The 26,245-nt window shown below is 45.9% G+C and overlaps 1 protein-coding gene across 4 annotated transcripts in view; it reads left to right on the forward strand.

Annotated features, from left to right (window-relative positions):
• The window catches only part of COL14A1 (collagen type XIV alpha 1 chain), a 234,110-nt gene that overhangs the window by 175,060 nt on the left and 32,805 nt on the right, over nucleotides 1–26,245 (forward strand). For all 4 annotated transcript variants that reach the window (XR_011570692.1, XR_011570693.1, XM_070802990.1 and 1 more), the window contains exons 41-42: nucleotides 11,725–11,778; nucleotides 12,260–12,331. Coding sequence is in view for 2 of the 4 variants with exons in the window: in XM_070802990.1 (XP_070659091.1) it covers nucleotides 11,725–11,778; nucleotides 12,260–12,331 (126 nt within the window). In the remaining 2 variants the exon portion in view is untranslated. The remainder of the gene's footprint in view (nucleotides 1–11,724; nucleotides 11,779–12,259; nucleotides 12,332–26,245) is intronic.

Genomic DNA, 26,245 nt, shown 5'->3' on the forward strand with positions numbered 1-26,245 from the left:
CTTTCTAAAATTTCTAGCTCATTCTGGCTTTTCCCAAGGGGAATCATGGACTCGTAGAGGCAGCTCATATTCAACCCTGGGCCTCAGGCCATAAGCAAGGCCAGCAGAAGCTGGACTTGTTCCCTGAAGCAGCCTCAGCCTCTGGCTCAGTGCAAGACCCCGCCGTGTAAAGCAGCAGTGCGCAAGCAGGCTGAGCAGCCGGGTGGGCGCGGGCGTCGGTTTTCATCCTGCATCATTGCAGCCGACAGCACCCTCATCCTTTCTTCTTTTCCCTGTTCGTCTTGCCCTCTCCCTTCTGCCTCGTTCCTCCTCTCTGCTTGATGTCTGTGACCCCAGGGCCCACCCCGCGGTCTTTAGGCTCCTCTGATGTAGGCTGGACATCTCTGCCCCCACCCTGGTCATCCAAGCGGTCCTAAGAGGAACCAGGAAAAACAGGAAAGACGTGGATGATAAGTATATGAACTGAAAAAGAAAGAAAGGAAAAACTACCTTTTTTCTAGTTCTGAGGCTCACTTATATCCAAGACCACCAGCTGTCTGTCAGCCACTCCAAATAGAAACTTTAAAAAAATATTTTTTTTTCCCAATTCTTACTATGGTTTTATAAAAAGGCTGAGAGACAAGAAATACAAATGACCGGGAGATACATATTTTATGGCACCTGGAAGATAGTAGTAATTCCTCCCTGGTATTCCTCCAAGGGTATTCGTCTTAGAATTCCAAGTAAAACTAAACTTGGAATGCTTCCCTTACTCCAGGTTACCACTCCCTGCACCTCCTGTTTTCACGCCATAACCACAGGCTTCCCGTTCCATCTGTGAAAGAGGAAATACTGTTTTAAAGTTCTGCATATGAATTCTGCTGAACTTGTGGTTAGGAGAAGCAGGATGGCCCCGTGGTAAATATCAGAGACTTGGACACTTAGCCAGACCTGAGTTTGAACTCTAACCATGGGACACGGAGCCAGTCACTCAAAGTGTTCAAGGCTCCCTTTCCTCATCTGAGTGGGAAAAATAATATTCGAGTCCACAGAGCTATTGTGGAAATTGATTCAAATAAGGACATGCTAAGTCGCTTCAGTTGTATCTGCCTCTTTGTGACCCCATGGACTGTAGCTCGCCAGGCTCCTCTGTCCATGGGATTCTCTAGACAAGAATATTGGAGTGGTTTGCCGTGCCCTCCTCCAGGGGATCTTCCTGTCCCAGGAATCGAACCCACAACTCAGGTGTCCTGCATTGGCAGGCAGGTTCTTTACCACTAGCGCCACCTGGGAAGCCCTTCATATAAGGGATTTCTATGTAAAAATTCAACTCTAGCTGGTATGAGTATTCACTAGTTTCAGTGTAGAGCCAATGAGTCAGGACAGTACAGTATTTTATAATGCCTGTCCTTGACATTATCAAGGTAACTGAGAAGATTTTAATGAACTGCCAAAAAAAAAAAAAAAAGAAAGTCTAAAGAAAAAGCAAGTTCTTATTGTTTAATTTTCTTGGAGTCTATGTTGAAAGGATCCTTGGACCGTGTTTCCTTTTTATGTGGATTGGATGTGTGCAAGGACTTCCCTGTTGGTTCAGACGGTAAAGAATCTGCCTGCAATGCAGGAGACCTGGGTTCCATCCCTGGACTGGGAAGACTCCTTGGAGAAGGGAATGGCTACCCACTCCAGTATTCTCTTGCCTGGAGAATTCCATGGACAGAGGAGCCTGGCGGACTATAGTCCCCATGGGGTTGCAAAGAGTCGGACCCGACTCAGCGACTCCACAAAGGCCGTATTTGTGATGAATGTCCCATTTCATCAAAGCAAGTTGTGCTTGCTTAAAATATCCTTGAAGAACTGAACTGGAGTCAGCAATCTGGATTTAATTTCTATCATAAATGTCAAGCTCTGATGAGAGATTCATCTAAGGGATATTTTGTTAAATACTAAGATTCATGATAATTACCCCCTTGAGTATCTTCCTCCTCCAGAAAAGGAAATACAAAAAACTAGCACAAAGCTAGTGGAGAGAATGATTTGATTTTCTTTTCCATGGGTCTAGACAGGTTTTTATAAAATCCCAAAAAAACATTCTCCCAGTCAACCACAGTGATGACAGTCTATGCAATTGGGACTTGGCAGATTATTTTAATAAAAAGAGCAGCAGCCGCTATTATTGATGATCGACTAAGTGCAGTGCTCTACAGATGTTGTGTTCTCCAGTCCTCAGAGTAACCACAAATGCTGGGCACTGTCACCCCATTACAGACACAGAGAATCTGAAGCTCGGAAACTTGAAGTAACACAAACTTAAAGTAACGCACACAGCTAGCAAGCATTGCAGCAGGATTCTAATCCACTCTCAGGCCCCAACACTGCACTCTTTCTTTCCACAGAATTATATTAAAGGTTAAGGTGGACTTCGCTAATATGGGCAACTCTTCCAGTGAAGATATTAATAAGCAGGACTCCATCACCGAAGACACCTCACCCGGTGTTTTGGGGGCAGAAGGAGCCCAGTTTGGGTTACTTTCTTGATGAAGTAGAAGCTGCTAGTTCACACATGAAGACTATGTTTCTTTGATTACATTTCACTTTTACTTGGATAATGGCCCATTTGAGGAGAGAACCATTACTTAGTGAATTAGTTTCTTGTTATTACTGGCTTTAAAGATGCTTCTACTACGAGACAGCCTACAAATGATATCTATCTTGCACTCTGATGCCAACACTGTCCTTTGGGGCCAAGGCAGACATGTTTATATTTGAAAACTAGCGGTTCCACAACATAAGTGATCAAGCTGCTGTTTTGTGTTTTCTTTGTTTTTTGAATATACACATTCCTGAGCTTTAGCCTCAGAGATTCAGATACTAATGGTCTTGGGTGTGACTTAGGAATGTATAGTTTAAAAATGATTACTGATTCTAATAAACAGCTAGGTTTTAGAACCACTGGACAATACATTATGTTAAACCTTTTGCAAGTCAAAGCAATTTCTTGGGTTGAATATTGCTTTTGTTTTCATTCACTGGAATCACCACTGCAGGTTACTAAAGCTATACCCGTTTATATATCTATATATACATTTAAATTATACATGTAATACATATATAAATTTGTACATTTTAAAAATAGCGTATTGTGCACCTATATAAAATGCAAATGTGTATGTTTGTATCTGCATGTGTGTGACTGAAAATTCCCCAGCGTGACTCCACATGGAAGCACGCTCAGGGCTGATCTCCGTCTCTAACCTGGCCAGTGTTTCAGGGTCTGAGGCTTTTTGCTCCGTGGCCCCTTAATCTGGTGGCTGGTCTGAAGCCTCTGCTGCTGGTAGCGCCTGTTCCGTGTGGCCGACTGCCTCCTGGCCCCTTGCCGGTGCTCTCAGGGTTGAAACTGTGCAGCGAGAGTCTCAGTGTTTCTTCAGTCCTCTTGGCTCAAGTTCGTTCTGGTTCAGCAAACGCGTCAGATGCCAGGGGCTCACAGGCCCCACGGTACCCGAGGGAGTGGTGTTTGTCAAAGGACCTGCTCGGCCCTGTTTTAGTCAATCACAGTTCGTGTCAGTGGCCCACCATCCTGGCTGCAAAGAGGGTGTGGAGAGTGACCGTCGCGCCCGAGCCACTGTCCTCAGGGCTGTTTCTGATGGCTGCTGCTGCTGCTGTGCGGTGGCTGTTGTGTCTGAGTCTTCTGCGAACCCATGACCTGTAGCCCACCAGGCTCCCCTGTCCGTGGGATTTCCCAGGCAGGAACACTGTAGTGGGTTGCCATTTCCTTCTCTGGGGACTCTTCCCAGACCAGAGATCGAACCCGAGTTTCCTGCTTGGCAGGCAGATTCTTTAGTACTGAACCACGAGGGAAGCCCGTCTCTGATAACTACATAAGCATAAATATTCTAGCCTCTGACTTTAACTTTAGTTACAACATGCTCTGTGGGCACATCCATTTCATCTTTTAGATGCTGTAGACAGAGTACCTTGAAAGTGCAAACTTTTTCAGTTCAGTTCAGTTCAGTCACTCAGTCGTGTCCGACTCTTTGCCACCCCACAAATCGCAACGCTCCAGGCCTCCCTGTCCATCACCAACTCCCGGAGTTTGCTCAAACTCTCATCCTCTGTCGTCCCCTTCTCCTCCTGCCCCCAATCTCTCCCAGCATCAGAGTCTTTTCCAATGAGTCAACTCTTCTCATGAGGTGGCCAAAGTACTGGAGTTTCAGCTTTAGCATCATTCTTTCCAAAGAAATCCCAGGGCTGGTCTCCTTCAGAATGGACTGATTGGATCTCCTTGCAGTCCAAGGGACTCTCAAGAGTCTTCTCCAACACCACAGTTCAAAAGCATCAATTCTTCAGTGCTCAGCTTTCTTCACAGTTCAACTCTCACATCCATATGTGACCACTGGAAAACCATAGCCTTGACTAGATGGACCTTTGTTGGCAAAGTAATGTCTCTGCTTTTGAATATGCTATCTAGGTTGGTCATAACTTTCCTTCCAAGGAGTAAGCGTCTTTTAATTTCATGGCTGCAGTCATCATATGCAGTGATTTCGGAGCCCAGAAAAATAAAGTCTGACACTGTTTCCACTGTTTCTCCATCTATTTGCCATGAAGTACTGGGACCAGATGCCATGATCTTAGTTTTCTGAATGTTGAGCTTTAAGCCAACTTTTTCACTCTCCTCTTTTACTTTCATCAAGAACTTTTTAAGAGCCTACAAAAAAATTGTTGCCACCTGAAAAAAAGCATATGTGTTTGCTCTAGACTGTAGAAAAGAAAACTGAAAAAATCAAAATTAGTTAAATGTGTATAAAACATTACACTTGCTAATTTCAGCCATAGTTAAATTTGGTGTTTATTCAAATATCAGTGATTTTGAAAACATATTTTGCAATAGATTTCCTTTTGCTGATAAATCATGGCCAACCATAACTTAATAAGCTGCTCAGAGCCAAATGTTTTCAAAAACAAACTAAAAAAACTTTCAAGTTTTTATAGCAAAAAATATTTTTAATGTGCATTGTGGTTGCATATTAATATTGAGGTGGGACTCTCAAAAAGGAGACGTGCTGGGAGCTGCTCAGCTTATAAAGCACCCCTGTTAGTAGGTGGCTGATTTTATGTACCTAAAAAGAGCATGTGTCGGTTTAAGTGAACTCTCACATTATGCTTCTCCTTTAATCTTCTGTCCCTGTTAGTCATTCTTCATCACTTAATTAAAGGTGTCTGCTTTTCATGAGCAGAGAAGGCAATGGCACCCTACTCCAGTACTCTTGCCTGGAAAATCCCATGGACAGAGGAGTCTGGTAGGCTGCAGTCCATGGGGTCACTAAGAGTCAGACATGACTGTGCAACTTCACTTTCCCTTTTCACTTTCATGCATTGGAGAAGGAATTGGCAACCCACTCCAGTGTTCTTGCCTGGAGAATCCCAGGGACAGGGGAGCCTGGTGGGCTGCTGTCTATGGGGTCGCACAGAGTCGGACACGACTGAAGCGACTTAGCAGCAGCAGCAACGGCTTTTCATGAGGGTGCTTCATGAACAAATGCACAGGTGCTGAGATTGGCTCCCTGGTGTGAAAGGAAACGTCTACAGATCTGGAGATGTTTGCAAAGCGCAGACAGCTCACGTGGTTTTCCTTTTCACCAACTTTATTGCTTCGATATGAAGAGTCGCTGCCGTCACTCCTCACCCTGGATGAAGGGCGAGGAGAGGTCCCGGAGCCGGCCTGAGCTGAGCGGCCTCTGGGCGGGGAGGGTGGACCAGCCTCCTGGGGCCCTTGACCTGAACCCCTCTTCTGGGAACCCCTGCCCGGACCCCCACGCCACGACTGGACACCCTTTTGCGTGTTCCCGTGGAACCCTCTAGTCCCCGCATTGAGGCTTATTGCTGTTTACTTTCAATTGTTGACTTTTCTCAAAACCATCACCTCCTTGAAAACAAACTGTCTTGTTCATTGTTGACTATCCGAAAGCTAGCAGAAACCCAGCACATAGTAGTTCCACAACTATAATTTAATATGACAAACGTGAGGCTTACAAGTGAAAAAAATCTTTCAGAGGTGAATTTAAAATGTGATTGTTAAAACATAAAGCTATGTGATGAAAACATGAACTTTTTTGCAATTAGAAAGAAACCTGGGGGGAGGGAAATGGCTTTGCTTATGTTTCTAAAATAATATAGAACCTAACATCTTTTATTTTTGAATATTTATTTACTTGGCTGTGCCAGGTCTCCGTCGCAGCAGGTAGGACCTAGCTCCCTGACCAGGGACTGAACCCAGGCCCCTCTGCACTGGGAGCTCAGCATCTTAGCCACTGGACCGCCAGGGATGTCCCCCTAATATATTTTAAATTATAACCAGGTATAGCAAGTACATTTTAATTTGGAATGAGGGAAACAGGAAACTCATAGTACCCTTAAGAATGCCTTTACTGTTAAAATGTTATTTCTAAAAATGTGCATTTGTTCATGAAAATCCATGAATGAAAGTGCTAGAGTGAACTATAGATACTGTGTATAAACAGATAGCTAATGAAAACCTACTATATAGCACAGGGAATTCCACTCAGTGGCCTGTGGTGACCTAAGTGGGAAGGAAATCAAAGAGAGGCTACACACACACACACCCACACTCACACACACACGCATACTCACACACACACGCATACTCACACGCACACGCACACGCACACTCACACACGCACACTCACACACACACACACGCATACTCTCACACACACACACTCACACACACACGCATACTCACACACACGCACACGCACACACACACTCACACACACACACACGCACACACGCACACTCACACACGCACACTCACACACACACGCACACTCACACATGCATACTCACACGCACACTCACACATGCACACGCACACGCACGCACACTCACACGCACACTCACACACACGCACACTCACACACACACGCGCACACTCACATGCACACTCACACACATGCACACTCACACACACGCTCCCACACACACGCACACTCCCACACACACGCACACTCACACACGCACACATACACACATGCACACTCATACACACACACACACACACACGCACACTCCCACACACACACACACTCCCACACGCACACTCACATACACACACACGCACACTCACACACACACGCACACTCACACACACACGCAGCTGATTCGTTTTGCTGCACAGCAGAAACTAACACCATTGTAAAGCAACTATACTCCAATAACAAAAGAAGGTGCTAGAGTGAAATGCGTGGAACGGATGCTCCTTGACCCTGGCCCGTGCCCTCCATGCCCTGGCTGCTAACAGCTCAGTTACCTCTACTGTAGAGAACTACCCTTGGAAATGCCACCTTGGCTCCGTGCATGTGTGCATGCTAAGTCCCTCAGTCATGTCTGACTGTTTGCAAGCCCATGGACTACAGCCCACCAGGCTCCTCTGTCCATGGGATTCTCCAAGCAAGAATATTGGAGTGGGTTGCCATTCCCTTCTCCAGGCGATCTTTCTGCCCAGGGATCGAACCCACGGCTCTTGTGTCTCCTGCATTGGCAGGCGGGTTCCTTATTACTGGAGCCACCCGGAAACCCAGCCGATGACTGACTGGCTAACCCTGAGGCGCCACCCACCGTGCAGAGCTCCCCGACGAGAGCAGACCTCAGCGAAACCCAGTCCTGACCTAACCCCTGTGCCTGCCCTCTCCTGCCTCCCTCACTACCTGAAAGGTTTCTCCTAGAACACTCCCTCTGTAAAGCATATTAAACTGCGCCTTCATCTCTGTCTGGCTGCACGGGGACCTCGTGGCCGTGGGGCTGGCTCCAGGTGTGGCAAGCGGGCTGCCCTCGTTGCAGTGCACAGGCTCCAGAGCACAGGCTCCGTCGTGGTGGCACTCGGAATCGAACCCGTGTCCCCTGCATTGGCAGGTGACTGGACCACCGGGGAAGCCCCCTCCCTCTATAAATCAAAGGCACAAAAGCCCGGTCTGCTTCTAGGAAACCCCCCCTCAGGTAGTCACTGAAATGCAGTTTCAGCTTCTGGGGCTGGAGAACTCCCGACCCCTTTCCTCCAGGCTCGTGAGGGTTCAAGGGCAAAGCCGGAAAAGATCGGCATGTCTCCCCACCCCCATGCATTTCTGGGCTAATTATACCTGCAATTAATATTTATTTACTCAACTTGATTATCAGAGCACTTCTTCTAGGAGTATCATTTTTATTCCACTTTAATTTTTTTTTTAGTATGTATTTGGTGCCAACCATGTGCTAGGGAGGTATTAGGAATAGAACAGTGAATAAGACATAATTTCTTCCCTCAAAGAAGAAAAAGATATCTCAGTTTCCGATGAGATGGCTGGATGGCATCACTGACTCAATGGACATGAGTTTGGGTGAACTCCGGGAGTTGGTGATGGACAGGGAGGCCTGGCGTGCTGCAGTCCATGGGGTGGCAAAGAATCGGACACGACTGAGGGACTGGACACCAACAGCTTCCGAGGGGCCCTTTAGGAAGAGCAGTGGTCCCCCACCTTTTTGGCACCAGGGATCAGCTTCGTGGAAGACAGTTTTTCCACGAACCAGCGGTGGGGGATGGTTTGGGGATGATTCAGGCTCCTGACATTCATCGTTCAGTGTATTTCTGTTACTGCATCAGCTCCACCTCAGAGCAGCAGGCTCCTGGGGGGTGGGCACCCCGAGAACGCAGAGTGAACCAACATGCAGTCTCCTCTTTGGATGCGACCACACGGGAGCAACAGCCTCTTGCCAAATTTAGTTCTGCCTAACGACATTCCATCCTCTCTCCTCCCACATGATAGGCACCAGCTGTCTGTAAATCGAGCACATTGAACGCTGTTCTCGGTAGCGTCCTTCGGGTGATCCAGTGGAGGAGAGTCCTGACGGAGCGCTGCTTCGTGAGCCCCTTCCCCGTGATTGAGAGGGAGGAGCTGATGCGCTTTTTCCTGCAGATCCTCCCTGGAATAGTGCACTGTCTTTTCAGAAAATACGCCTTGGCTTGCTCCCTCTGCATAACATCGCCCTTGCTTGTTTTTGAGAATTTTGCCTCTGGACACAGCCTGGAAGAGAGTCCGGGAAGCCAGGCTGAACTCCTGCCTGCTGGGCAGTGGCGTTGGCCGCGTATCACGTGTGGCCTCACACACGGGAGTGTGCTCGCTTCCCCTCCAGCACTGGGAGAGTTTTAAGGCAGGAAGCAAACGAAGTTCTTTTCAAATGCCTTCTTAAATTATTGAGTATGTCCTCAGAGTCCCTGGTTTTGTTATGTGAACTTCATACAGGAAATACTAGTAGATATAAAAAAATTTTTTTAATGGTAAAGGCTCCTAATCTCTTTTGATCCCAAATTTTCTCACTTATAATATGAAGCAGTTGGGCTGAAGGAGTTATAAGGTTCTGGTTTTCTCTTACATGTTCTGATTTTTTATACCCTCTTCCTGGACATGCTATATTTAAACTCCACGTAAAATAATATCTTTCAACCTATGTCAGTATTAATATTTGTTGTTTAGCTAGCAAATCCAAGGAAGGATGTGTGTGCATGTTTGTGTAATCTAATCTATATCAGGGCCTACCCCTGCAGCTTTCTGACTTAATAATATTTTTGAGTGAATAACTGAAGTGACTGAATAGAGGTAGCAGTGAAAAAACCCACTAGGTCGAATGTTATGAACAAAAGTCCTAAAATCTCAGTGGTTTAAAACAATGAAAACATAATAAATGAAATGAAGCCTATTGTTGGTCGCAGCCCAGCACTGTCCACAGAATGGGTAGAGGAGCTGGGTAGTTAGTCTCTGATCTGTAGAGTCATTTAGGAACTCAAGGTCTTGCCACCTTGAGACACTGATCCTCAACACGTGGGCCCTGAAGCTGTTACAGAAGGGACAAGAAGGTGGAGGATTACCCCCCAGAAATTCTTATGGGCCAGAGCTGGAACTGGCCCCTCTCCGCTGGCCAGAGCTCAGCCCCTGGCTTCGCACGGAATTGCTGAACAAGAGGCTGGAAGATGGAAGCGCACAGCGTGCTCAGGCGGGAAAGGCAAACCACAAGGCCCGGTGGGGTCTGCAGCCTCTGCCTCATCTGGCTCTGAGACTTGCTGATATTTGAACCTGGGGACAGGATGGCCCGCAGACCATCGCTCTTCCTACACACACCCTTCCCATTTTGTGTCTTTCTCCCAACTCACACCATTTCCTTTCGTCCAGCCTCGTTTTTACCCTCTTTTATTTGATTCCTGGAGACAAGGAGAGAGAGTGAAAGGGGGCCACCAAGGAGAAGGGCTTTCACACGCAGGAAGAATGGGGAAGGCTCACTGGGAAAGTGGTGCGCTTCAGAAAGGGAGTTGGGAGAGGCAGCACGGACGCTGGTGGATGTTGGTTTCAACTGATCTGAGAATGGATCCCAGGTGGTGCTAGAGATGAAGAGCCTGCCCGCCCAATGCAGGAGACTAAGAGACCCAGGTTCGATCCCTGGGTCAGGAAGATCCCCTGGAGAATGGCATGGCAACTTGCTCCAGTGTTCTTGCCTGGAGGATCCTCTGGACAGAGGAGCCTGGTGGGCTACAGTCCATAAGATCGTAAAGAGCTGGACAGGACTGAAGCGACTTAGCACAAGAATGGGTTATTCTAGGAGGGGACAAATCCCAAGAGGAGAAGTCCATTTCTCCATGTAGTAGAAGATAATGTCTTGAACAAACTTTGTGAATTTATCATAAAGTTGAGATCAAAGATCCTCTCTCATGTTTTTAATTACACTGGAAAGACCCACACCCGCAGCTAAGAACCACAGCCATCTGACAGTAGGTCACTCCAGATGTGCTTTTTTTTTTAACATTCACATAAAAATAACACACACACATTCAGTGACTGGAGAAGATAAGTTTTAAAGAGCGTCATTTGCTTTCTGTCTTTAACTGTTCCGTCATGTAATGAGCAGCAGATGTGTGTTCACGTGGACTTGCGTTCAGCAAACTTGCCCGGCAGTCGAAACTGTATCACTGCAGGAAGACCCCTGATCCACCCCCAGGCAGTCCTTGAAGAGCTCCAGAGTCACAGATATTGTAGTGTGTATGCGGGTGTGTGTGTGTGTGTGTGTGCATGTGTGTGTTAGTTGCTCAGTTGTGTCCCACTCTTTGCGACCCCATGGACTATAACCTGCAAGGTGCTCTGTTCATGGATTCTCTAGGCAAGAGTGATGGAGTGGGTTGCATTCCCTTCTCCAGAGGATCTTCCTGACCCAGGGATGGAACCTGGGTCTCCAGCATTGCAGGCAGATTCTTTACTGTCTGAGCTAAAAGCGAGCCCGATACTGCAGTACTCCTAATCTGTAATACACTACTAGATTCCTGAGATAGGGGTTCCCTGTCCCCAAACTCTTAGGTCCTGAAAGACACTAATTTGTCTTTGTGTCTGGTCGTTAATGACCAGAATTGATCCCCCTTCTCACTAGTTATGTTTAATTTAATAATAATAATAAAAAAACACTTTCTGAAAATAAGTTCCTGTGGCATTTCTTACACCTAACATTCTTCCATTGGGCGATTTCATAGAGCCAACAGACACAAAAGTCTTTGCCAAGAACAGTTCCCATGAAGGGTTTAAAAGCAGTGAATCCTTGGAAGTTTGGAGCAAATGACAGGACTTGCTGCCCCAAATATGAAACGGGATTAAATGCAGCTTTTCTGAAAGCCATATAAAGCAGCTGCAGAGCTGACACGCCATGTTTTTCTTCCCCCAGGGCTTTCCTGGAAAGGACGGATCCTCCGGCCCTCCGGGCCCACCAGGGCCAATTGTAAGTATTTCCAGGAACTCCTGGGGCGCGACGCTGCTTCAACGCCACTCGCTTCTCGTGAGAGCTTTCCTGCTGCCAGGCCTTCGCTTTGCAGCCGTCTTTGCTGCAGTGTGGTGGCTCAGCCTCTGGGTCAGCACCCTTCCTAAGCACCCTCTAAAGGAATGTGTCCGGGGGGCTTGATTACTGCACCTCTGAGCCGCTTTGCCATAAGATCACCTGCACTGGTTTCTTTTTTTACTAGACACAGGTAAGGCTTGAATTCGAAAGAACTACATCTAACCAACACAGTGGAGACTTTTCCAAAAAGAGTCTTCCTTAATTCTGTGGTAGTTGGAAACAGGAATAAGCAGTGAGTCCTGAAGCTGGCTTCAGGAAGGTGGCGGGGCGGCAGGGGTGGGAGGCGGTGTTTGCTGCCCCTTCTGGACAGCTGTTTTGTTGGGAACGCCCGTCTTTACCTTTGCTCCATTTTCCTGTCCACTAGGGCATTCCCGGAGCCCCTGGAGTCCCCGGGGTCACAGGAAGCATGGGACCCCAAGGTGCCCTCGGACCGCCTGTGAGTATGTGGCCGCAGCCGGTCAGGACGGCTGCCCAGGCATCCTTCTGGCTTATTTTTGTGTTTAAATTGACAGCGTCTCTTGTGTCAAAATGTGTTTCCGGTATTGGACTCTCGGGGAATCTGTGAGGAAAACAGAGACTCTCCTAGGATAAAGATTAAGATGAGACTGTGTGTATATCAGGGCTAAAGACAAATGGTCCCAACAGGGAATGATCTGCAGCTACACTTCCGCTTATATATATTTACATTGTTTGTTATTCTGTATTTGGCTAAGTTAACTCAATGCATCTTTTCAAAGGTTAGGTACAATGATGTCTATTAATTAGGCCTGTCTTCTGAGCAAAAAATTTAAGTCTGGACAAAGTCAAGGATTAATAATGATGGGAATAGGTTTTTCTTCCCTAAGTTGTATGAGAAAGGCAGAATTTTGCCTTAAAACACACACTAACACATAAGATGGACAGGGAGGCCTGGCGTGCTGCGATTCGTGGGGTCACGGACAGTCGGACACGACTGAGCAACAGACCTGCACACGTAAGTGAACAGCGGTGTAAATGAAAGCTCAGGGAATGAAACAAATTATTTAATTACTAGTTGTAATAATAACTATTATAATTATTAACTATAAAAAACTAATAATTATAAAATAAGTAATACAATCAATTATATAATAAAATATCATTAAACAATATGTTAATTAAATGATTGATATTAATTTTAAATATCAATTGTTTTATTAATATCAATTATATTTTATCATATATCTATACAATGTATTTATAATATAATTATATTATACACAAATTCTAATTAAATTAATTATATAGTATTCTTGCCTTGAGAACCCCATGAACAGTATGAAAAGGCAAAAAAATAGGACACTGAAAGATGAACTCCCCAGGTCGGTAGGTGCCCAACATGCTACTGTAGATCAGTGAAGAAATAACCCCAGAAAGAATGAAGGGATGGAGCCAAAGCAAAAACAACACCAAGCTGTGGATGTGACTGGTGATAGAAGCAAGGTCCGATGCTGGAAAGAGCAATATTGCATAGGAACCTGGAATGTCAGGTCCATGAATCAAGGCAAATTGGAAGTGGTCAAACAAGAGATGGCAAGAGTGAATGTTGACATTCTAGGAATCAGCAAACTAAAACGGGCTGGAATGGGTGAATTTAACTCAGATGACCATTATATCTACTACTGTGGACAAGAATCCCTTAGAAGAAGTGGAGTAGCCCTCATAGTCAACAAGAGTCTGAAATGCAGTACTTGGATGCAATCTCAAAAATGACAGAATGATCTCTGTTCGTTTCCAAGGCAAACCATTCAATATCACAGTAATCCAAGTCTATGCCCTGACCAGTAATGCTGAAGAAGCTGAAGTTGAATGGTTCTATGAAGACCTACAAGACCTTTTAGAACTAACACCCAAAAAAGATGTCCTTTTCACTATAGGGGACTGGAATGCAAAAGTAGGAAGTTAAGAAACACCTGGAATAACAGGCAAATTTGGCCTTGGAGCACAGAATGAAGCAGGGCAAAGGCTAACAGAGTTTTGCTAAGATAACACACTGGTCATACCAAACACCCTCTTCCAACAACACAAGAGAAGATTTTATACATGGACACCACCAGATGGTCAGTACTGAAATCAGATTGATTGTATTCTTTGCAGCCAAAGATGGAGAAGCTCTATACAGTCAGCCAAAACAAGACCAGGAGCTGACTGTGGCTCAGATCATGAACTCCTTATTGCCAAATTCAGACTTAGATTGAAGAAAGTAGGGAAAACCACTAAACCATTCAGGTATGACCTAAATCAAATCCCTTACGGTTATACAGTGGAAGTGAGAAATTGATTTAAGGGACTAGATCTGATAAATAGAGTTCCTGATGAACTATGGACGGAGGTTCATGACATTGTACAGGAGACAGGAATCAAGACCATCCCCAAGAAAAAGAAATGCAAAAAGGCAAAATGGCTGTCTGGAGAGACTTTACAAATAGCTGTGAAAGAAGAGAAGCAAAAAGCAAAGAGGAAAAGGAAAGATATACCCATTTGAATACAGAGTTCCAAAAAAGAGCAAAGAGAGATAAGAAAGCCTTCCTTAGTGATCAATGCAAAGAAGTAGAGGAAAATAATAGAATGGGGAAGACTAGAGATCTAGTCAAGAAAATTCAAGATACCAGGGGAACATTTCATGCAAAGATGGGCTTGATAAAGGACAGGAATGGTATGGACCTAATAGAAGCAGAAGATATTAAGAAGAGGTGGCAAGAATACACAGAAGAACTGTACAAAAAGGTCTTCATGACCCAGATAATCACAATGGTGTGATCACTCACCTAGAGCCAGACATCCTGGAATGCAAAGTCAAGTGGGCCTTAGGAAGCATCACTACAAATGAAGCTAGTGGAGGTGATGGAATTCCAGTTGAGCTATTTCAAATCTAAAAGATGATGCTGTGAAAGTGCTATACTCAATATGCCAGCAAATATGGAAACATCAGCAGTGGCCACAGAAGTGGAAAAAGTCAGTTTTCATTCCATTCCCAAAGAAAGGCAATGCCAAAGAATGCTCAAACTACTGCACAATTTGCACTCATCTCACACACTAGTAAAAGAATGCTCAAAATTCTCCAAGCCAGGCTTTAGCAGTATGTGAACTGTGAACTTCCAGATGTTCAAGCTGGTTTTAGAAAAGGCAGAGGAACCAGAGATCAAATTGCCAACATCCGCTGGATCACTGAAAAGCAAGAGAGTTCCAGAAAAACATCTATTTCTGCTTTATCGACGATGCCAACACCTTTGACTGTATGTATCACAACAAACTGTGGAAAATTCTGAACGAGATGGAAATACCAGACTACCTGACCTGCCTCTTGAGAAACCTGTATGCAGGTCAGGAAGCAACAGTTAGAACTGGACATGGAACAACAGACGGGTTCCAAATAGGAAAAGGAGTATGTCAAAGCTGTATATTGTCACCCTGCTTATTTAACTTATATGCAGAATATATCATGAGAAACTCTGGGCTTGAGGTAGCACAAGCTGGAATCAAGATTGCAGGGAGAAATATCAATAACCTCAGATATATAGATTACACCACCCTTATGGCAGAAAGCGAAGAGGAACTAAAGAGCCTCTTGATGAAAGTGAAAGAAGAGAGTGAAAAAGTTGGCTTAAAGCTCAACATTCAGAAAACTAAGATCATGGCATCTGGTCCCATCACTTCATGGGAAATAGTTGGGGAAACAGTGGAATCAGTGGCTGACTTTATTTTTGGGGGCTCCAAAATCACTGCATATGGTGACTACAGCCATGAAATTAAAAGACACTTACTCCTTGGAAGGAGAGTTATGACCAACCTAGATAGCCTATTCAAAAGCAAAGACATTACTTTGCCAACAAGGGTCCATCTCGTCAAGGCTATGGTTTTTCCAGTGGTCGTGTATGGATGTGAGTTGGACTATAAAGAAAGCTGAGAACTGAAGAATTGATGGTTTTGAACTGTGGTGTTGGAGAAGACTCTTGAGAGTCCCTTGGACTGCAAGGAGATCCAACCAGTCCATCCTAAAGGAAATCAATCCTGAGTGTTCATTGGAAGAACTGACCTGAAACTCCAATACTTTGGCCACCTCATGCGAAGAGCTGACTCATTTGAAAAGACCCTGATGCTGGGAAAGATTGAGGGCAGGAGGAAAAGGGGACGACAAAGGATGAAGTGGTTGGATGCCATCACTGACTCGATGGATGTGAGTTTCAGTAAACTCCAGGAGTTGGTGATGGACAGGGAGGCCTGGAGTGCTGCAGTCCATGGGATGGCAAAGAGTCAGACACGACTGAACGACTGAACTGAACTGAATTGAATACTTATTAATGGAACTAATTATTTTCCCATAACATCTTATGGAAAAACCTGAATGAGCTCTTTGGGCAACCCAATACCTCCCATTTTTGTGCTTCTGATCTCAGGTTGGATGGATGGAGAGGTCGGGGTAGGCTGGGGGAGAAGCAGACGAGCTTCGTGGGCCTGTCTCCTCGTCTGTAATATAAGGTGGCTGCACCACAGCCTCCAAAGCCACGCTTGGCACCTTCTGCGACCTGAAGTTGTTGCTTCTGGCGCAGGTGTTAGCCTTCCTATATGATGTGTGAGGCACCGAACCTGTATCCATAGACTAAAACAACTGAGACATGTCCATGTATGTACATTGCAGACGTGCTAAGAATTCATGGAACAGTGAAATCTGGAGGGTGAGGGTAGAAGTTGATGAATTAGATTTCTGCCTCCTGCTATACCAATTACCACAACCTCAAAACGACAGAAATCTCTTGTCTTACAGTTCTGTAGGTCAGAAGCCTGACGTCGTCTCAGTGGGTTTTAAAATCAAGGTGTCAGCGTTTCCTGTCTGGAGGTTCTAGGGGAGGATCTATTTCCTTGCCTTTTGTTGCTTCTAAAGACTTCCCGCTGTCCTTGGTTTGTGGCCACTTTGAAGTCAGCAATGTCGTCTCTCTGTTTACCTGTGACCACATCTGCTCTGAACACAGCCTGGAAGCTTTCTTCGCTTTGAATGACCTGTGTGATTCTGTTTGGGCCACCAGGGTAATCCTCGGTAATCTCCCCAGATTACTTCAAGGTTACTACGTCACACTTCATAATCTTTTTGCCACATAAAGTAATATGGGAAGAACCCCCTGGAGACAGGAATGGCTGCCCACTCCAGTGTTCTTGCCTGGGAAATCCCATGGACGGGGAGGCTGGCGGGCCCCAGTCCTTGAGGGTCACAGAGAGCTGGACAGGACTGAGCGACTGACAACATGTTCATAGACCCCAGGGATTGGAAATAGATGCTTCAGGGGCCTTTTTCTGCCTTCCTCATTGAGCGAGACCTAACAGAAACACTGGTTTTCATTCGGAAGGAAACCCTCTCTCTCTAGCCACCCAGGTAGTCACTCTGTATTCTTAAAAGCTCATTTCCATAAAGTTGTTTTGTCCTCGGGGTCCTGTTCTAGGCTGTCAGTCACACGGTACACGTGCAGGTACCCAACATACACCAGACAGAAGCACAGAAAATGCCTCCAGAGTTTAGCTAATACACCCTTTAACAGTCATCCTAAAAAGCCGTATACTTATTCCAACTGGAATGTAGTTACGTTGTCATTGTTCAAAACCTTTTTAGACCTTCTCTTTTCAAGTCAAGCTAGTGATGGGACACAGAAGAAGACTGGAGTGCTTTCTCCTTACATATCCTTTTTCGTTATCTCCGCTTTAGTCCACTTCCCTTAATGTGCTTGGGGAACAAGAGTTCCAGAAGACGTCTGCAGGGCTCAGAGAGCAAAGGGTTCTGGCTAAGAAAGTGTCAGAGACAGCGTATTAAATCTGTTTCTCAGAAAGTCATGAGAAATTTTAGGGTGTCAAAGGCTTTGAGACATCTTGAGGTGCAACAGAAACAAACAAACAAAAAAAAACCCTAACTGGTTTAAATTTGGTTGGAGAATAAACAAATGCATTTGTGCAGTGTCCCTTAATCCAAGTTGACTTGATCCTAATCCTAGGGGGATGGATAGGAAAGAAGAACAGGCCCTAGAGGGTGCTTGGCAGAGGATGGTGGGTGTGTGTGAGGGGACAGAATGACCCTGAAATGTAGAAAGTAAGGAAGGCCCCACCCTGCTAACCACCTGGCCTTTTGTAGCTCTGGAGCAGACTTTAAATATGGGCTTTAAATAAATTCAAAAACAGCAGTAATTTTTTCCTGGAAATAGAACACTTCTTGATATTCCCTTCAGTTGTTGTAAATCAGCAGAAAAGGGCCCTTGATGGTGGCATTTGTATCAGAGGCAGCACTGGTGTCTTCTCAAAGCCAGGGGCTCCCTGAAGCATCCAGCCCAGAGTTTCCTTGGGACGCTGTGTGGGGGAAGCCACGCACCTGCCTCCTGCCAGATGAGCTGTGCCTCACGGAGTGAAGCCTTGATTGATTTCCCGTGGATGGCTGTCTAGGAAGGCAGGAGGGAGAGACCAGGAGAGACACACTGCCCACTGAAAATAATTTGTTTCCTATAGTCAGTGCCAGGAAAAGGCTGGCTTTTACTCATGCTGCCTTCAGCTGCGGACTTCCCAGGGCAGAACATGCATTGCTGCTGGTGCTGTTGTAATTCCTACCCAAGGCCTAAGCTCAAGGTGCCACCCCTGCAGGAGAGCAGACAGTGAACAGCCTGTGCAAGAAGGGGCCCTGAATTTAGCTGGAAGTGAATACCGGCGGGTGGGCCAGCGTCACACTGTACCATGAGCTCTGCATCAGAAGTCAGGAGACCTGGGTTCTAGACGCCACCCTCACATGACCTTACCTGGCTGTGCGAGCCACACTGCATAAGCTTCTTTACCTACCTTCTCAGGATGTCAGTTTCCCAATTAATTCATTCAAAAATTTTTATTGAGTAGCTATGCTGGATCATTGAAAATGAAAGAGAGTTCCAGAAAAACATCTATTTCTGCTTTATTGATGATGCCAAAGCCTTTGACTGTGTGGATCACAGTAAACTGTGGAAAATTCTGAATGAGATGGGAATACAAGACCACCTGACCTGCCTCTTGAGAAACCTGTATACAGGTCAGGAAACAACAGTTAGAACTGGACATGGAACAACAGCCTGGTTCCAAATAAGAAAAAGAGTACGTCAAGGCTGTATATTGTCACCCTACTTATTTAACTCATATGCAGAGTACATCATGAGAAATGCTGGGCTGGAAGAAGCACAAGCTGGAATCAAGATTGCCAGGAGAAATATCAAGAACCTCAGATATGCGGATGACACCACCCTTATGGCAGAAAGCGAAGAAGAACTAAAGAGCTTCTTGATGAAAGTGAAAGAAGAGAGTGAAAAAGTTGGCTTAAAGCTCAACATTCAGAAAACTAAGATCATGGCATCCGGTCCCATCACTTCATGGCAAATAGATGGGGAAACAGTGAAAACAGTGGCTGACTTCAAAAATCACTGCAGATGGTGATTGCAACCATGAAATTACAAGACGCTTACTCCTTGGAAGGAAAGTTATGACCAACCTAGATAGCATATTCAAAAGCAGAGACATTACTTTGTCAACAAAGGTCCATCTAGTCAAGGCTATAGTTTTTTCAGTAGTCATGTATGGATGTCAGAGTTGGACTGTGAAGAAAGCTGAGTGCCGAAGAATTGATGCTTTTGAACTGTGGTGTTGAAGCCTCTTGAGAGTCCCTTGGACTGCAAGGAGATCCAACCAGTCCATCCTAAAGGAAATCAGTCCTGGGTGTTCATTGGAAGGACTGATGTCAAAGCTGAAACTCCAATACTCTGGCCACCTGATGCGAAGAGCTGATTTCATTTGAAAAGACCCTGATGCTGGAAAAGATTGAGGGCAGGAGGAGAAGAGAGCGACAGAGGATGAAGTGGCTGGATGGCATCACCGACTCGATATGAGTTTGAGTAAGCTCCAGGAGTTGGTTGTTGACAGGGAGGCCTGGCGTGCTGCGGTTCATGGGGTCACAAGGAGTCGGACACCACTGAGCAACTGAACTGAACGATGTGGACAAGAGATGTGAAGGACAGGTAGGTGTCCATGAGGGACACAAAAGAGGACCAAGATACTTTTTTACATTCATGGACAATCTAGAGAGGATGATAATTTTGTTCAGTATATAAGAGGATATAACAAAAGGCAGAAAGTGGGAAATGCCTTACAGGAAAGGCCAGAAAGTTGTTATGAATTTCCGCTGAGGGAGACAGACAGGCAGGGATACAGAATCTACCCTGTCCCTGGAGTGGCGGGGTGGGGAGAACAGCTCCTGAGGAGGCAGCGTTTCAGTGGATCTTGAAAGATGGATGTGCTCTGCCCCCACTTAGACAGGAGGGTGGCCTCCTTCAGAGGGGGATTGTAATGAAACTAAGACGAGCTCAGGCGAGCCCCGTGCTGTCCGTTTTCGTATTGTTTAGCTCTCTCTCGCTTCATCACTGCTGCCACCACTTCACAGTCACCATCAGCTCTGAGAACTCGAATCTCAAGCCCTCTTCGTTTCTCTCAAAGATAGTCCCCAGACGCCCTAACGGGTCCCCTGACTCTGCCGCTGGGCTGATCCTTCCTCCAGTTGCCGAGAGAACTTCGTCGCGCAGCTCTTCCTGTTGCGTCACTTCCTGTCTTGAGTCTCCTCACTGGACCCCTGGCAGCGGTGGGTGGGGCCCCTGTGTTCCGCCGGGTGCAGGTGGCCCTGCGTTTGAATCCTTGCTTTCCCTCCAACGCGGCTCCCCAGACGCCCAGCTCGGAGCTGAGTCACCGCTTTACTGAAAGCTCTCCCAGTGTTCCTCATACCGTTTGGCACCGTGCGTGCCTTGCGGGGAGCGCTTCCATTTGTCTGGGTCGCTGCTTCTCCTTTCTCCCCCTGGGGAGCTCCTGATGGTTTCTCTCTAAAACTGTGCTCTTCCGGTATGAGGTCCCCCTCCCAGCCTTACCTCCTCGGGTGGGAGACTGCATTTCAACTGTCAACGTCCATCTCTCCACAAAAGGGAGAGTTTCTTGAGGGCAGATTTTTTTTTAAACCATACTCATGTTCTTTGTGACTCCTAGATCCCAGTTCAGCATCGCCAAGGGTACAGTAAGTCCATTCCGTACAAAGGAGTTCCATTCTGAGAGTGCCTCCATAAATCCAGTTTGTTCATGAGTCCAGCAAAGTCAGCCTAGGTACCCACCTGGCACAGTCAGCAGGATTACTGCACTGTGACAGCTTTACAGTACTTCTCACACAAACAGTACCGAAAAACACGATAAGTAAAGAAAACATGTTTAATCTTGCAGTACAGTTCCTGGCAAAGTGCAGTCATCCAGGACGACAGCTGGCACACGGGGCAGGCGTCAAGTGAGCAGGAGGGGGTACTGACCGGAGGGTGGGATACGGGCGAGCTGAGGGCATCAGCGTGGGTGGGGGCCATGTGCCCCACCCACACCTGCCACTGATGGAGCGCGGGTCTGCATCTTTGCAAGTTCACAGCTTGAAGGTTCGTGCGTAGGGGACTTATCCTGCTTAATAAGCGTTTGTTAAAACAAAGAGCAAAAGTGTGATTACATTCTAGTTAGGCTGGTACTCAGGTGAGTATGAGGAGATTAGTTTTACAGACTAAGGGTCAGGCATGGAAGCTCAGATATGCAGATGACACCACCCTTAAGGCAGAAAGTGAAGAGGAGCCAAAAAGCCTCTTGATGAAGGTGAAAGAGGAGAGTGAAAAAGTTGGCTTAAAGCTCAGCATTCAGAAAATGAAGATCATGGCATCTGGTCCCATCACTTCATGGGAAACAGATGGGGAAACAGTGTCAGAATTTATTTTTTTGGACTCCAAAATCACTGCAGATGGTGACTGCAGCCATGAAATTAAAAGACGCTTACTCCATGGAAGAAAAGTTATGACCAACCTAGATAGCATATTGAAAAGCAGAGACATTACTTTGCCAACAAAGGTCCATCTAGTCAAGGCTATGGTTTTTCCTGTGGTTATGTATGGATGTGAGAGTTGGACTGTGAAGAAGGCTGAGCACTGAAGAATTGATGCTTTTGAACTGTGGTGTTGGAGAAGACTCTTGAGAATCCCTTGGACTGCAAGGAGATCCAACCAGTCCATTCTGAAAGAGATCAGCCCTGGGATTTCTTTGGAAGGAATGATGCTAAAGCTGAAACTCCAGTACTTTGGCCACCTCATGCAAAGAGTTGACTCATTGGAAAAGACTCTGATGCTGGGAAGGATTGGGGGCAGGAGGAGAAGGGGATGACAGAGGATGAGATGGCTGGATGGCATCACTGACTCGTTGGATGTGAGTCTGAGTGAACTCCGGGAGTTGGTGATGGACAGGGAGGCCTGGCGTGCTGCGTTTCATGGGATCACAAAGAGTCGGACATGACTGAGCGACTGAACTGAGCTGAACTGATGGAAGCTCAACTCTTAGAGCTGAGCTAGGGGTGTTTTGATTTTAGTTAGCAAACACCTAATATTTGGGACTTGGACCATGAGATATTTCTTCTTTCCTTCAGCACTAAAATTCTATAAATCTATGAATGTAGCTACTGTATTTTCTTTTCTTTGCATTTCAAGTGTTCCTGAAATCAAAGGAAAATATGCCACTTTTTCTTGCCGACATCTACAGGGACTGTGTGTTTTCCATCAAAGCTTGTTTTGGTGGAGTTACGGACCTTCGTTCACTCAGGAATTTTGAGTTTGTTTTTCTTTTATTTTGCAAAACGAAAGATCAAAGGAAAGACATCAGAGAAGTTGGAATAAGAAAATAATTTCTTGTCGTTCAGATATGTTCACTAAGTGTACATATGTGGTTTCCTGGAGACCACCTTGCTGTGCCCTGCAGCTACTTAGTCACAAGCATTGGGAGGCTGAGTGTGAGGAATTTCGGGCCTCATTAAACGCATCAGTCTCTGCACACCAGAGGCGCCGACACCTGATGCCATCCGTTTACCTTATCACTCAGGCTTGCACTGCCGTTTCTCTGTCCAAGTTTCAAATAGGAAGAGTTAACACATGATCGCTAGCAATGGAAACATTAAGAATATGTTGGTTCAGAAACAAAAAATATTCAAGATGAAATAGATTTTAAGAAATGACTCAAAGACTAATTCTGAATGACTGGAGTGAGATTTGGGAGATGTTTGTTTGCTTTTTAAATTACTGCATTAAGAAAAATATTACCTACACTGAAGTAGAAGATTCAGGCTAGCAAATGTGTTGAGCAGTGCTCTCTTTCCTGGCAGCAGTAGAGTGTACTGTGGAGGGCAAGGGTTCTGGAGCCCAGCTGAATGGATTCTGGTCCCAGATTTTCCATTTCTTATTGTGTGACCTTGGGCAATTTATTTATCCTCTCAATGCATCACTCTCCTTATATGTAAAAAGCAGAGACGTTACTTTGCCAATAAAGTCCGTCTAGTCAAGGCTATGGTTTTTCCAGTGGTCATGTATGCATGTGAGAGTTGGACTCTAAAGAAAGTTGAGTGCTGAAGAATTGATGTTTTGAAACTGTGGTGTTGGAGAAGACTCTTGAGAGTTCCTTGGACTACAAGGAGATCCAACCAGTCCATCCTAAAGGAGGTCAGTCCTGGGTGTTCACTGGAAGGATTGATGTTGAAGCTGAAACTCTAATACTTTGGCCACCTGATGCAAAGACCTGACTCATTGGAAAAGACCCCGATGCTGGGAGGGATTGAAGGCAGGAGGAGAAGGGGATGACAGAGGATGAGATGGTTGGATGGCACCACAGACTCAATGGACAGGAGTTTGAGTAAGCTCCAGGAGCTGGTGATGGACAGGGAGGCCTGGCGTGCTGCAGTCCATGGGGCGGCAAAGAGTCGGACACGACTGAGTGAGCAACAAGAAAATGGAAGTAGCATCTCACAGGGTTGTAAAGAGTAAATGAGCTTATCTTACAGGAGTCTTGCAGGGATTAAATGAGTTCACCTTACCAGGTGTTAGATGGCTTAAATGAATTAATGTGCCGAGATGTTTACCTGGCACATGGTAAAAGCAGCTTGAGTTTTAAACCACTAGTATCTACAAACAATTTCTTGGTTTATTAAAGATGAGGAACACATGCTAATTTTTGTTTGCTGATTTTTGGTTTTGTATTGCATCAAATGCTTGAAAATGAAGTAGGCAGCAGTCCTAGATGTATAATAAATATTTTAATTTAATATTGCACTTAGCTGAATATTCAAGTGACTCTTTTATGGAAAAAATGGGCTAGGTGGTTTTGGAAATATAAAGTAATATAAGTTATGGTCCCCAGCATTAGCGATCTTACCATCTACATAAAGAGAAGAGAAATCTTTGTGTTAACATTGTTAAATGGGGGCTTCCCAGGTGGCAGTATGGTAAAGAACCCATCTGCCAAACAGGAGAGATAGGAGACTTCACTAGGTTTGGAAGAGCCCTTGGAGGAGGAAATGGCAACCCACTCCAGTATTCTTGCCTGGAGAAGTCCATGGACAGAGGAGCCTGGCAGGCTACAGTCCACAGGGTCACAAAGAGTCTGACATGACTGAGCAACTGAGCATACACATGGTTAAATATATACAATAATAAAGATTTAGTATGAAATAGGTGGTCTTTGAATTGAGTATTGCATTAGAATATTGCTGATACTTGGTATATAAGATATTCTCTTAATACCTTTCTCACAAGTGTTCTGATATACTGACTAGACCAGGTCTGCGGGAATGAGAAGTTTTACTTTTGATAAGCAGACGATAGTGGAAGTTGAGGCCACGGATCAGTAACATGTCTTTGAAAGCGAGGACTCTGACTTTGTCACATGGATATCTAAGAGTCACCGGGTGACTCTGAATACAGGAAGAGCTGCTGTCGGTCCGAAGTCACTCAGCTTCCTGAACTGCATCCTGAACTGCATCAGGAGGACGAGACTCGTGGTTGTGCAGAGGATGAACTGAAGAGGAGGGTCTTTCGTTAGGGAAGCTGGCTTGAAGGAAGGTGCGAATGCCCTGGCGTGAGATGGTTGGGGCTGCAGCTGGGTAGTGGAACAGAGGGGTGGGTATGAGAGGAGCTGCGATGCTGAAGTGTGGGGGGCATTCCTCGGTGGGCCAGTGATGAAGACCCCGAGCTCCCACTGCAGGGGCTCGGATCCAGCCCCTGGTCAGGGAAGTAAGCTCTCAGGTGTCACAGGGGACGGCCAAGAGCAACACGAAACAAAACGTGTGAGTGTGTGAGAGACAGGCGTGCGGGAAGCAGGGGAAGGAAGGGGGACAGGGCGGGGGCGGGGCCTGGCTGCCGGCTCAGGGAGTGGGCGTGGCGCTCCTCGTCCTTCCGGAACTCCACCCTCGGAGACAGAGACGCGCGTTTGTCGCCTGAATCAGCCCCAGTACAAGTATTTACACCTCTGACAGCCGCAGACAGTACAGGTGAGGGCGTTTCATTTTTCCAGAAAGCCAGTTTACCTGCACACACTGGAATGAACACGGAATTCTCATTTTGGATGACTAACTGAATAGAGATTTTTGGAAAAGAGACTGATTTGAGACCTCTGAGATTATAGTAACAACTGGGGACAGCCTGACAGCGTGACAAATTCCATCTGTAAATGGCACTTACTATCCTTCTGGTAGAGGTTATAAAAAGTGTTGTTCAGTAAATCTATTACCCTGCCTTGGAGTTGAAACAAGAAGAAGAAAGTCTTCTGAAGACACGTGTTTTGCATTATACATGTAATTTCATTGCAGAAACACTTAAAAAAAAAAAAAAGGCCATTGTTTTTCAGCAAAAGTTTTTACAGATACGGTAAGGTTTCCTATGGGTCAAAGAGTAGCTAAGCCACAAAACAAAACAATAGTTCAGCTGGGACATTCACGTTAATACAGGCTCACATTACCAGGGAGAATCGGGGAGAAGGCCTCACGTGCTGTTAATCCCGAATGGAGTAGCAGGGTGAAGAGCTAGCATTTCACAGATTCCACCTTTCACTTGAGCTCTGAGGTTGGAAGATGTTTTCCTTTCTGTGAGAGATATGCTTTCAAAAATGAAAACCATGTCTCTTCGCAGCAGAGACGTGTGACATCGATTGCACAGCATCAGGAGAGAGAGGCGTTTCGTGTGAAAAGAGTGGATGATTTATCCAGTGACACTGTATTACAAGGCGGTATTGCTGCAGGACCCCAATTTTGTGTTCACGCGTACTGTGACTTTGCATGCAGAGACTGGGCGAGTAAAATGTTTAAAGTGTCTGTGGGACCACAGTGGAGGCCTGGACGCAGAGAAGAGACTGATGGACACGAGGGGCGGGAAGGGAGGAGAGAGCGGGGCAGACGGAGAGAGTCACACGGACGCTTACACTAGCATGTGTTAAACAGATCGCAGTGGGAAGTTGCTGTGTGACCCAG

The sequence above is a fragment of the Bos indicus genome, chromosome 14, assembly GCF_029378745.1.
Source record: "Bos indicus isolate NIAB-ARS_2022 breed Sahiwal x Tharparkar chromosome 14, NIAB-ARS_B.indTharparkar_mat_pri_1.0, whole genome shotgun sequence".
Classification (NCBI taxonomy): Eukaryota; Metazoa; Chordata; class Mammalia; order Artiodactyla; family Bovidae; genus Bos; species Bos indicus.